The sequence below is a fragment of the Natator depressus genome, chromosome 1 (genome assembly GCF_965152275.1).
Source record: "Natator depressus isolate rNatDep1 chromosome 1, rNatDep2.hap1, whole genome shotgun sequence".
In the NCBI taxonomy this organism is placed as follows: Eukaryota; Metazoa; Chordata; order Testudines; family Cheloniidae; genus Natator; species Natator depressus.
The window spans coordinates 11,953,255-11,965,973 of record NC_134234.1 but is presented as its reverse complement, the minus strand read 5'-3'; the positions used below and the strand labels follow the sequence as shown (position 1 = coordinate 11,965,973).

The following is a 12,719-nucleotide window of genomic DNA, read 5'->3' as shown; positions in this document are numbered from 1 at the left end:
TACCATAGGCTGAGCCCTCCTTCCCTCCCCTTACCCAAAGATTTCTTGTTTCATCAGTTTTGAGTTAACTGACTGCTAATTAATTTGAGGTAGTTATCACATTTGTATCTGCTAGTATGGACACTTGTCAAACATTCATTCCAAGAAACAAATGTTTGTGATTTGCCATAGCCTGATCCCTAGGATAAGCCACAGACATTTGTATCCTGGAACAAGTTTATTACTGGCAAAAGGTTCAAGCCCCGCTTCTATCATTAAAAGCGATGTCTCCTTTGTTGGAAAAACTGTTTTAACTCTGGAATGTGTGAAAGAGGGAGAAAGGGCTGCAGATTGAAAATGGCTGTGGTGTACCAGTTAATAATGCCGACATTTAAACTATCTACCACTGATACTGAGGTGAATGAGGAAAATTTATACTAGAGATATAGTGTCAAGCTGTTTGCAGATTCACTACACAGTATCTGGTTACTTAAGGTTGATTTTCTTTGCCATTGTAAGCGCTACATGCTGAATTTATTTTTAAAACGAAAGGTTAGGGACCTGAATGCCTAGGGAATCCTCTGATACTGCTTCCAGTCCTCACTTCCCAGCTGCTCCATGCTGTTGCTACCCAACCCCCCACTGAGAATTTCCCAGAACAGACCTCCCTTTACAATGTAGAGCCATCTCACTGTGCCAGTTCTGATTCAGTTTCCATGTTTAGTCTGCACCCAATATGAAATGGCAGCATAAAAGCTGTTGATGTTGCTCTGTTTATTGGGAACACAATGTGTATAAACTCATAGACCAGTGCGTCAACAAGTCACACTCTGAACGCTTATTTTACTAAATTTGAAAAAGGACAATAAATGCAAAGAAGTGCATTCTTTTGTTATGGGCTCTTCAGCAACATCCTGTTTGAGCACTTTGGCACAGATTCTCAGATATTTAGGCACCTAACTCTGATTGATTTTAATGGGAATTAGGTGCCTAAATGCCTTTGAGGCCTCACAATTAGAAGTATGGCTGAATGACAAATGTTAACCAGAGATCCCTGTATCGGAAAATGGGTGTAAGATGCAACAAGACATTACAGGCAGGACTAGTTCAGCTCAGTTCACTCTAGTTCAGCAGCAGAGAATATGGCAGGACTCATGCACCTTTGTTCAAAGTGTTTGTGAGGATCTCTTAGGCTCTTGGCAAGAGAGGGTAGGAAGAGTCTTCAGAATGTTGGTCCTCTAAAGCAGAAGAGCTGAAAAATAGCATTCAGAGTTCTTTAGGTTAGTCACAGAGGAGTGGGCAAGGTATGCAAAGGCAATGGTGGGAGTCCAGAATATACAATGAATATTCATTCCGAATTTTTAATTACAGGTATTTCCTCCGATGTTTCTTCTTTTCCATATTGGTTCATCTGTGGCCCTTCCTCTGCCCCAAGACATAGGGTTCTTTCTGTAATTTCCTATGCTTACAGTGTGAGCAAGCTTCCATAAGAGGTGGACGACCAATGTAAAATTTCACCAGGTACAAGAAGGACCCTATGGGTACCCTCTCACCTTGGTACCAACGGGTATGATTGTTAAGGCAGCGAGGATCCCACCACTTCTTCTCCAGGAATCTCCTCACATCAATGGTACCATCTACCTTAGTGAAGTAGGTGTGCACTGTCTTACAAGCTTCCAGCTCATGTTTGGTAGATCCCATCTCCCACAGGTAAGGTCGCAGGGATATTAATTCAGCGTCCGGGATCCCCACCAGAAAACCTTCCGATCTCTTTAGCCCACATAGGATCTTTTCCACATTTTGCAGGAATAGAGAGGGATGAAACTCAGTCATGGCTCGGCACTGCTCCAGGTAATGTGGGTATTTCCCCATCACCTGGAAGAAATCAGTCTTCAAAAACTGCACTAGCTCATTCTTGTCTTCCATTTGGCAGATCCTAAAGATGATTTCTCTCTCTAGTACCCAAACATTTTCTTCACGCTCACTCAATGTCACTGGTGGAAAGTAACTGCAAGGTTCCCCCCGATGTCTGTTCAATTTGTGGATCAACAGAAAAATGATACCAGAGTGGTTTGCTCTGGTACGTTTGACATTGAGGCACCGGGGATTGATGCCATAGTACTGCCTGATAAGTCGCTCTACAGTGCAGGTCTCATCCCACTCTCCTGCATGGCAATAATATGTGCAGGCTTTCCTGTACTTCACCTTGATTTCCAGCCACCTTCTTGCCTGTGGTTCAGCTTCCCACAGGTAGTGAGATATTTCACGGTTGCAGCCGATATAGAACAGTTTGGTTTTGTCTTGGGAGGTCTTTTGAATTTTCTTCTCAAAGTGACTGGGAGGCAACTGGCACATCCTGTGGCACTGGATGAATTTGGTGAGGAACCCTTGCAGTATTCTAGGGAATGCCCGGTGGAGCTTTTCTCTCAGGGCAGCTTCCTGGCTCCCAAAATGTCCAGCCGCTCTGAACTCCCTTCTGGTTCTGGCCAGATCATCCATGAGTTTCATTATTCTGTTCTGGTCTACCATCTTTTCTGGTGCAGCAGATTATGGCTCTGAATTGTTTCCTATCAGGTGTCAGTGGGATCCCTGTTGGAGTACAGAGGGGTGATCTTGACAGAAAATAAAAAACAATAAATATATAAAACTACATCTCGGATGTGAAAATTAACCCTGGCCTCTTCTGGAGAGAGTTACCCAAGTACTATTAACAGCAATTGGAGCTGCATTGACTCCACAAGCTCATTTGGGTCCCATCAGAGCTACTGGCACCCATGTTTATGTTAACAGAATCTACTGGCATGGACTCAAACTCTGTTTAGTGCAGCTCCCAGTGTGCGCACAGGTAGTTTTAAGGTCCCTTGCACATTTATTGGTGGTAGTTGCCAAAGGCCTCAAAACCCCAGCCTGGCAGCCAGCCATCACTGGGCGGCATTGGCTACGTCCTTTTTTACCTGACTACTCTCCTGCCATGAGGGGCTGGGGGAGGGGGGATGGGGGACGGGACAGTCCTGTACCCCCCAAACATTCCCCTAGGCAGTGGCTTTGATGCAGTGGGGTGCTGTTGCAGTGGTGTAGAGCTCCCCACCCCCCAGGGAGGATCGGGGCAGAAGTCTCCCATCGGCTTTACCCCTCCACTGTTGTTAGTGCCATGGGGCAGGAGGTCGGAGGGGCAGCACGGCGAGACCCGGGCACTGGCCGGTGAAGACAGAAGGGGGCGTCCCCGGGGAGTGTGCAGGTGCTGGGGAGGAGCTCTGAGGGGGGTCGGTGGGGTGGGGGGTGAAGGGAAGGGGGGAGAGTGTCAGGGGCAGAGGGGCGCTGTGGGGATGGCGGGGCGAGGAGCTGGGATGGAAGGATGAGGGCCGGGGGGGGCAAGGGGTCAATGGGGTGAGGAGCCGAGGGGGCGGGGGCAAAGGGAGGGGGAGCGTGGGGCAGGAGTTGGCGGGGTGAGGAGGGGCTCAGGGCCGGCCGTAGGGAAATGGGGCCAGGGGCCCATGTGTAGTTTGGTGCCTCTGGCCCCAGCGGCCTCCCTGCCCATCGCCCCGCGGCCTCCCCTCCGCTCGCACCCCAGGCCTGGCCGGCGCCGGATGCTGTTTCCGTTGAGGCGTCGAGGGGTCAAGGCGCGGGTGCGGCGCGTGCGGGCTGGAGTCTGGCGGGGGCGGGCCTCACCCCTCACGGCGCGTGCCCGTCTGCGCGCGCGCCCCGCCCCGCTGGGACCCAGGCCCCGCCGGCAGGGGGCGCTGCTGGGCTGAGGCTGCGGGAGGGGGCAGCACCTGCCACCTTCGCCCGATCCCGAGCCCAGCCCGTGGGGTGCTGGTCGTTCACCAGCCAGCACGTGGTTCCGGCTCCCCGCACAGCGAGCGCCCCGCACGCTGTCAGCTGGGCTCAGGCCGGCAGAACCGGGTCCCCTGCACCTCTGCACGGCGTGTCCTGCGGCAGCAGGCGGCACGTGTTACATATGTAACCCTTCTGCGCATCAGAGCTGGCAGCAACAAGGGCTGGGTTCAATATCTAGGGGATTCATTCCAATAACACAATGCAAACCAGCTCAAGCCCCCACCCAGTGACCTGGGACAAATATGTACCACCCCCGCTGGGCGCCTCCAAGAGGCAATACTTCCCCTCTCGCAAGCGCATAGTCTGAGTGTAGCAAAAAGCCTTTTAATAACAGAGAGAAACAATGTGGCATTATGTTGGGGAAACACCACCAACAGGATTCATAACACAACCCATGAGCAAAAAAACCACCCCAAGCAAATTGGGGCATGCTCTTTCCCTTTGGTTCTTGAGTCCAGCAACCCCAAATCACCCAAAGTCCCAAAAGTCCAATGACCCAAAAGTCTCTGTCCCTGGTCAGGGCAGCCCCAGAGTTCAAAAGTTTATCTGCAGAGCTTTACTTCCCAACCTGGGTGGAGATGGAGCAGGAAGAGAGGTAAGGGGCACCTTACATGATCTGAAGCTGACCGCCCCACAGCTCCATAGGCCTTCGCTCCGCTCCGCCAGCTGCCCCACAAACTGCTTTGCTCGGCTCCGCGGCCCACAAGCAGCTCCCGCCGTCCCACAAACTGCTCCACCAGCCAGTCCACGAACTGCTCCGCTCCACGTCCCACGAGCAGCTCCCGCCATCCTATGAACTGCTCCACCAGCCTGTCCACAAGGCACTCCAGCCGTCCCACAAACTGCTCCACAATATATCTTCAGGCTCCCCCACTACTTAACACAACACTCAGTGATTTCAGCTCTTAGGTGGATTCAGCTTGTGTAGGGGAGCCTCAGTGCTGGTGCACCATTAGCCCAAAGTGAGCTCAGCAGCCTGTAACTAGACTCCTAATGGAATCAAAATTAGCTCTGATAGCCCACAGTGGAGAGAGGAGGAAGTGCAATTAGCATATAAGGCCCTCACCCAGGAGCCCATGCTACCAAGTATTAATACTTGTCCCCAGCCTCTCTCAATTCACAGAGTTTTGGAACCCATGACCCTTGCCTAGCGAGTGCTACTTAGTTGATGGTGAGTCCCTCCATCATAACAAAAGGCCAAGTACAGTTCCAAGCACAGTTCCCATAATCAGGGTAATAACAATTTATTCTTCCTGCCCCAATAACAGAAACACTGGGGATCCCACAGCAGCCAAAGTGACCATTTGGGCAGCTATGGCCTCATTCTAGGTGGGGTGGGTGTGCCTATGCAAATGAGATCGGCCCCTGAAGTTCTTTTCCACAATTTGCCACACCTCACCACCAGATGTCAGGGTGGAGCTCATCCTGACACTACTTACACTTACGCTGGTGCAGCTCCTCTGAGAGCAGGGCACGTGGCCCCAAGGCATCATCCAGATAGTAAACCCCTGGCAGTCCTGGTCCTGGTCCTGCGCCTTCCTGTGTCCCGATACCCAACGGCTGAACCTGGAATTGCCTGGCTAGGCTGCAGGGCTAACCCTTTGGTTTGTGTTCCCAGATTAAGCTCCACTGTGTGAAGATCCCTTCAGATCTATGCTCTGTGAATATAAGCAACAAAAATCTGGTCTCGGTAAGTAGGAGATATTCTCTAAAATAAATGGGCAGAACCACCTCAAATCCTGAGAGAGATCCACTGTGTTAGCTCATGAGTGTCCATGCTGCAGGCAAACAACGTGTGAAAATGCAGACACCTACTTCCTCTCTGCAGCCAGGCCAGACAACTGTGCACTTGTAGTATAACTCAGTGGTTCTCGACATTTTTGGGGACAGGACCCATCTGTAAACCTTGATGGCCTGTTGTGACTCAATAAATAGCTTTAGTGCAAAAAAATCTGGCTTATTAAATATTTCTTACCCATGATACGTAATATACACGTTCCCATACTAAATATTAAATAAGTACCCTGGACATACTGAAGTGGTGGCTCCTGTGGATAGATGGCTGGTGAAAATATTCTTGGGGTATGTGTGGCTGAGTAAAACTGTCAGTTCCCATGCTCCCATGTGTGTGGATGGCAGGGTACGGGGGTGTCCCTGTCTCTATCCCAGTCCAGTGCGGAGGGGAGGCCTCGGAGAGTCAGCGGGTACACGTACTGTGTTGGAGAGTGAGCGTGCCCTGCACTCACCCTGCAGTAGCAGCTCCTGTCCATGGGATTGGGACTGGCTCCCCGCTCTGTCCCATTGGCTCTCGCCACTTGCAGATTTTCTGTGTCAGGCTCCTCTGAACAGGGGAGGGAGTCTAAGCCATCTGCCCACCCCAAGAAGACAAGAGGGGAAAGGGAAAGAAGAGGTGAAAAGGTCACCAGTCCTTTTGTGAAGATGGGATGTTGATGCTGGGGTTAGAGGGGTGAGGGGCCCAGTGAGGGGCTAAAGTGGAGTTCCTGGGTGAGCCATAAGAGACTGGAGCAATTGATCACCCAAGTTAGTAACTCTGCAGTGAAGACAGACCCTCAGACACTTGCTGTCCATTTTCAGAATGCACAGTAGGAAACAAATACTAAGAAGTGCTACAGCTTAGGAGTTGTTAGAAAAAAAGATCCAGCTATTTCAAAATGGGTACGAACACTTGTTTTTCTTTCTCTTCTTTCAGGCTAAAGAAGATGACTTTGAGCAGTTTGATTCCGTCGCTTATATCAATGCTACAGAAAACCTATTGACATTAGGTAAGAAGGGACATTGCTGAAATGTAGATATATCTCTTAGACAGAGGCGCATAATACAGAGAAGCTAAACATCTCTGAGATTATGGCTAGAATCTCACAAATAGGTTTAAACCAGAAGGCACATGTGGCGCCTCTAGGCAGGAGAATTGCTCCCCAGCATTCAGTAGATCTCAAAGCGCTGTAAGAAGGAGGCCAGTATCACTATTCCCATTTTACAGATGGGGAAACTGAGGCACCAGCAGGTGAATTGACTTGTTCAAGGCCTCCCAGCAGGCCAGTGGCAGAAACAAGGAATAGAAACCAGGTCTCCTTAGTCCCAAGTGTTGGGAGCAAAGGTCTGACAGACACCTGCTCTGATTTAACAGAAATTGCAGAGTAATCTTGTTCAGTGTTGCACATAAGTAAGAAAGATGCAACGTAATCACGTTTGTGAGGAAAATCGGAAGATGCAAGCAACTACAGCACTGGAAGAAACTGGTCTGAGTTAGCACAAAACTTGTACTGGCAGGGGTGGAGGATTGATAGGGAGAGACTAATAAATAGGTATGAGAAAAGATAACAAAAAGTTATATATAAGTCAGCCTAACGAAGGGAAGTTGAAGCTGTGAATTGTTTGGTGCTGGACGTGATAGTGGTGAGATCATTCTGATGTGTTTTCCCACTTGTAAGTAACTGATCACTGCTTGTTCGCGCTTTGTCTTTATACAGATTTGTAGACCCACTTGCAGAGTGGTGTATTTCAAGCCAACACAAGCCTAGTGCTGTATGATCAGTTATTACTTTGGAGAAAATAAAAGAAACTAATTTCAGTCGAGAATAAAAAAGTTAAGCTAAATGTTTCCTTCAGTGGTTCAAGGATACACCCAGATCAGAGGGGAGGAAACATGTGAAACTGACTTACATCTTTGAAAAAGAGCAAATTATATTGGGCCATCATGTACTGTAGAGATCGTGTTGAGTTGAGGTGTGGTTTATATTTTCTTTCAAACACGTTTTTCAGTAATATCAAGAATTTCCAGAGTTGTAATAATTAATCACAACATTTTGGAAGGGATATTAAACATCATGCTACAAGATTTAAGCATGTGTCTCTGCTCTTGGAGATCAGGATGAGACCTAATGTGGGGAACAGATTGCTCCACATCTGCCTACTACGGGGCTCTTACACCTTCCTCTGAACCATCTGGCACTGGCCACTGTCCGAGACAGGCTATTGGACTGGATGGGCCTTGGGTCTGATCCATAAGCTGACCATCTTCCATTGTACCTGTTTAACCTTTACTAGCTTTACAATAAGCATAAGAGAACACTGGGGCATGTAATCCAGCTGGTGGGTCATCTTTATGGGGAGATATCTAGGATAGGCCAGGAAGGATTGAAGTATGGATGGTTGGCCATGCAGAGGAAGACTAAGGCTTGGTCTACACTTGAAAGATATATTAGCATAGCTACCTCAATCAGGGGTGTGAAAAAACCCACCCCTGCCCAGCGTAGCAACGCTGACATACCTGCTTCTACACTGCGGGTTATGTTGATGGAACAGTGCTTCTGTTGACATAGCTAATGTAATTTGGGGAGGTGGTGTTCCTGCCTTGACAAAAAAGAAACAACCCTTCTGTAGGTATAGGCTGCTATGGGGCGATGTTGGCATAGCAGTGCCAACCTAGCTGTGCTGACATAGTCTCTGCAGTGTAGACATACCCTTAAATGAGACAAAACTATGGGAAACTGAAAACAGTGATGGTCAGGCAAAAACATTGAGGGATCGAAGATGTCAGTTTATGGGTGGGGTCTGTGAAGGAGCACACTAGAAGAGTATAAACACTCAGCATGATAGGAGTTCACGCAGGGTTTTAAAAACAAAGATGGCAGCAGTTGTGAACTGGATCCTGAAATATATTGGGAGCCACTGGAATGATCTGAGGATGGGATGATGTCATGCTTTCTTATATACATGGGAAGAGAAGAAGCAGTATTCTGTACATTCTGGAGTGTAGGGGTTGGAGATGCTACAGGGAAGGGAGTTGCAGCCATCAAGATAAGAAGCAACCTTGAGGCATGGATGAAGACTGCAGCTGAAACAGGTCCATACATGGTCAATATTACCGAGTGGGTGAGAGCTGCATTTGCAGGCATATTTAGGGATATGCAGGATTGCTCCTGACACAGCCAGTAGGAGAGGGGATAGGAAGAGAAGCAATGGCTGGCATTATTTTGTTGGAAGTGGACCAATGTTCCTGAACACTTTAGGCCCCAATTCAGTCATTGATAGCACCTGGAGGACTGCCTGTGACACTCCATGTGTTATTAATTGCAGGATTGGGGTCCTAGTTGTGATCCATGTGGATGCCATTCCAAATTCCCAGGACCCACCATAAAATCAAATTGCAGTCTCAGTTCTTTATTTAACAAAAAAGGACATTGTTAACTCCCACCTCTGCACTCCAGTGACTCTCCTAATCCTTGGTGGGACAGATTGTTTTGGGTGCCCAAACTCCCGCTCTTGATTGTTTAAAGGGGCTAGCAGTTAGCTTCTGTGTTGGCCAGTGTTTTGTTTCAGTTTGTTTTGCTCAAGACTGGGAAGCGATGCTGAAAATTAACATTGAGCATTTTACAAAAAGGAGCTCTGGATAGCCCAAGGGGTACGTAATAGGATATAGAGTCTTTCACTTTGACTGCCGCCCAGGTTAGTAATGACTAAAAGTTGTTATTGTCTGATGGCTGTTCACTGGCCCTTCAATGGTGACTTTGATGGCCTCAGTCCAGTTCCTAATGGACATGGATACACACCACTAAACAATCACTAGAATTGGTACTGAGACCAGAGAATAAATGGCAATGGAGACTGAGCTCACAGAGGTGGTCGGTCCCTCTAGGGCAGGCTTGAGGCCACAGTAGCTTTCACTGCCATTACCCATGATGCACCTGATGTTTGTATAAATAGGGGACTTTGGTCTCCAGGGTTGTCAAGCAGGATTCTCTGCTTGGTGTTCCTTGTGGTTCCCTCATGTTGTACCTCTTCACCCCATCCCTGTTTGTTCATTTTTTTTATCCCCCATATTCAGTTAAGTGCTAAGTGCTGCCCCATCACTCACCTGAGGGGGCGGCCCTTCTGTTGCTGTGTGGGTCCTGCCCATCTCTCAGGCTTTAGGGGCCAGTGCTTTTCACCAACACTAAATTCACTTATGAGAGATTTTCAAGGCAGCATAAGGGAGTTAGCTGTCCATTTTCCATTGACTTTCAGTGAGAGCTGGGCCCCTCACTGTTAGCCCCCCCCTTTTTTTAAAGGCTAGAATTTAAAAACAAAACCATGTAAACGATCATTAGGAATAAAATCTCCTTTGTTTTTCTCTCCCAGAAAAACATGGTCCCATTCTCTCCTGCCAGCTGGGCACCTTGGCTGGTTCCACAGCAAGATGTCAATTGTTCTTTCAATTTCTCATACGACTTTTTTCTCTTTTTATCTATTTAGAAGCATTTCGTAAGTTTTCTGGGCTAAGGGAACTAGAACTTTCCTTGAATGGACTAAGAAATCTTAAAATCAGCGCTGGAGACTTTCTGCACTTGGAAGTAAGATCAGAGGGAAGGTGGAAACCAAACTCATCTTCTACCCACCCACATTTAGAGTTGTCATAACAAGATGTAACATTATTGAATATTTGTTATTAACATTATTTAACAGGGTATTTAGTTTTCATTGTGGCTATTGTAAAGGAAACCTGAACAAAATGGTGAAGATGTGGGCAGAAAATATAATGAGGAATTCAATAAGGAGATTTATATCTCTTCACCTTGGGCACAGATGTGATTCACATACTCCATTGGTGACAAGAGTGAATGTAACTATAGGCTGGTTGTTACTCAGTATTTCATGTGATACCCATGTTGGAAATTGGTGGGATGAGATGGTGATGCCTTCAGAATTGCTTTAAATTCCCAGGCTGGCTATTTTGGGGCATCTTTCATTCAGACGCTGTGAATAAGGAACATTGAAAAGATTTTTCTGCTACTTCTATGGGAAAATGTCATTTTTAGATACAATTTTTCAGTGTTTTAACTAACGCCAGTTCCTACATTCTTTAGAGCTGTTCTTTTAAACCAATTATGTTCGTGATTAGAGGAAGGAGCAAAGTGTAGTCTTTAGAGCGCAGTACTGGGAGCAAGGAGACCAGGTTTTATTCCTGGCCCTGCTAGAGGGATACTGTGTGACCTTGGGCGAGTCAAGGAACTGCTCTGTGCCTCAGTTTTCCAATCCCCCGAGACCTCTTCCATTTGCAAGCCAAGCTAGGCTTACACTGCACACACTCAGAATCATTTTGAAAGTGCTTTGAAACGCTCCAGTGGAAGGTGCATCAGAAGTGCAAGGTATTATAAAAATATTTCCACTAATGATGACTTGAAAACTCTTCTGTCACAAAATCTTCCTTTTTCAGTCACTTCTCTGACAATTTCTGTTTCCCTGCTCACACCTGAACTGTTGTCACAGGTATCAGATGCATCTGAGCAAGGGCTCAATGCTGAGCTCTTCCTGCAAAAGGCTGAGCATCCTCCACCCCCACTGAAGTCACTGGAAATTGCGTGTCCCCATCATCTCATAGGATCAGGCCTCACTGAATATTACTTACTTATTATTATTTATTAATATCCTGTATATATAAGAAGCCATAAATAATTCCAGCAGAGGCCAATGTGTTTGTTTTTTGCTACATTGGGAATTTCTTTTACATTTCCCCTAGATACTGGATCTTTCTTATAACAATTTGTCTCCTGAGGATGTTCGGACATTGGGAGTTTTGTCTCAACTTAAGGTTCTTCACCTAACAGCCAACGGACTTAGATCTCTTCCTTCTGACCTGGTAGTCTCAGAGAAGTAAGTCCAGAAAGAGAGAGAATCGTGAAGCATTATTCATTTGAGCTGAATAAAAAGACAGACTCTCACTGTGCATTTTCAGTCTTTCTGAAATGTAACCACGGCACTGTGCTGTTTAAAAGACATGCTGTTGTAGGTAAGGTGAGGATCATGTAGCAGGTTACATTGTTAACATGACTGTTGGATGGCTGTTGTCATGGCTGGCAGGCCAAGGATTGAGCTTGTCTTGACAGCAATCACTTCTTACCTGGAAAACTGAAACCTGTTTTTTTTTTTTTTCTGGGTAAAAAAAATCCATCAGTGAAAGAGCCTCGTGGCTGATGGCAGAGTGAGTGTGACTCTCCCGCCCCCCAGGAAATACGGAGTTGGCCAGCAGGTTAGATTCCAAAAGCACACAGGTTTACCATGGAAAATCCAGCTCGATCAGTTAGCTGAAGAAGAGCTGTGTGAGCTGCAGACTTCTCTCTGTCGGTCAGCTCTGAAATGGAGCTTCACTGGCAACGGATGCCCATGAGACCAAATATTCCCCTCCCCCTCCCACATACGGTGACCAGATGTCCCAATTTTATAGAAACATTCCCAATATTCAGGGCTTTTTTTAATATAGGTGATTTACCCTCCACTTCCCTGTCCTGATTTTTCACACTTCCTATCTGGTCACCCTACTCCCATGGGTGATTGGGCAGGACAGAGCCCCCCTTACTAAAGGCTTGCACACAAGGTGCTGAAGACTCTGGATACAGTTCAGCAAAGCACTTAAGCATGTGCTTAGCTATAAGCATGTGATCAGTCCCGTTGACTTCAGCCCCATGGGGACCATGACAGCACCTGTCTCGTGATCAAGGTGGGAGAAGAACCTCCCATCCACCCCAACACCCAAGTGTTGGGGTTTTTTTTAACAGCTGCCTCCCCTAGAAATCTAGGCCCTTCTCCCATCCGTCTCCCCTACCACTGCACACCCAGCTGCTGCCTCCCATCCCAGAGCAGAGGCAGAGGGCCAAGCCAGGAACCTTTGTATTGCAGAATCTTATCTGTGCACTCCAACAGCTCCTCCTGTGTCAGCATGTTCCTCTGTAACTTAAAGGGGCCCAACCATCCAAACTATTGGGTGTCTTCTGGGAAGTTCTGAGCACTTAAATTCCCATTGAAGTCAAAGGTCCTCCACACCTTTTAAGAGGAGCCTGTCATCTGTGTGTCTCCTGGTTTGAATCCAGCCCAGGTTGGTAATTACCCCAAGTTGTTACCTATTT

The 12,719-nt window shown here is 47.4% G+C and overlaps 1 protein-coding gene across 5 annotated transcripts in view; it reads left to right on the top strand.

The window, feature by feature from the left end:
• Window positions 1-12,719, top strand: part of XRRA1 (X-ray radiation resistance associated 1) — a 53,297-nt gene that overhangs the window by 14,858 nt on the left and 25,720 nt on the right. For all 5 annotated transcript variants that reach the window (XR_012639831.1, XR_012639828.1, XR_012639830.1 and 2 more), the window contains exons 4-7: window positions 5,435-5,506; window positions 6,527-6,599; window positions 10,072-10,169; window positions 11,336-11,469. Coding sequence is in view for 2 of the 5 variants with exons in the window: in XM_074954715.1 (XP_074810816.1) it covers window positions 5,435-5,506; window positions 6,527-6,599; window positions 10,072-10,169; window positions 11,336-11,469 (377 nt within the window). In the remaining 3 variants the exon portion in view is untranslated. The remainder of the gene's footprint in view (window positions 1-5,434; window positions 5,507-6,526; window positions 6,600-10,071; window positions 10,170-11,335; window positions 11,470-12,719) is intronic.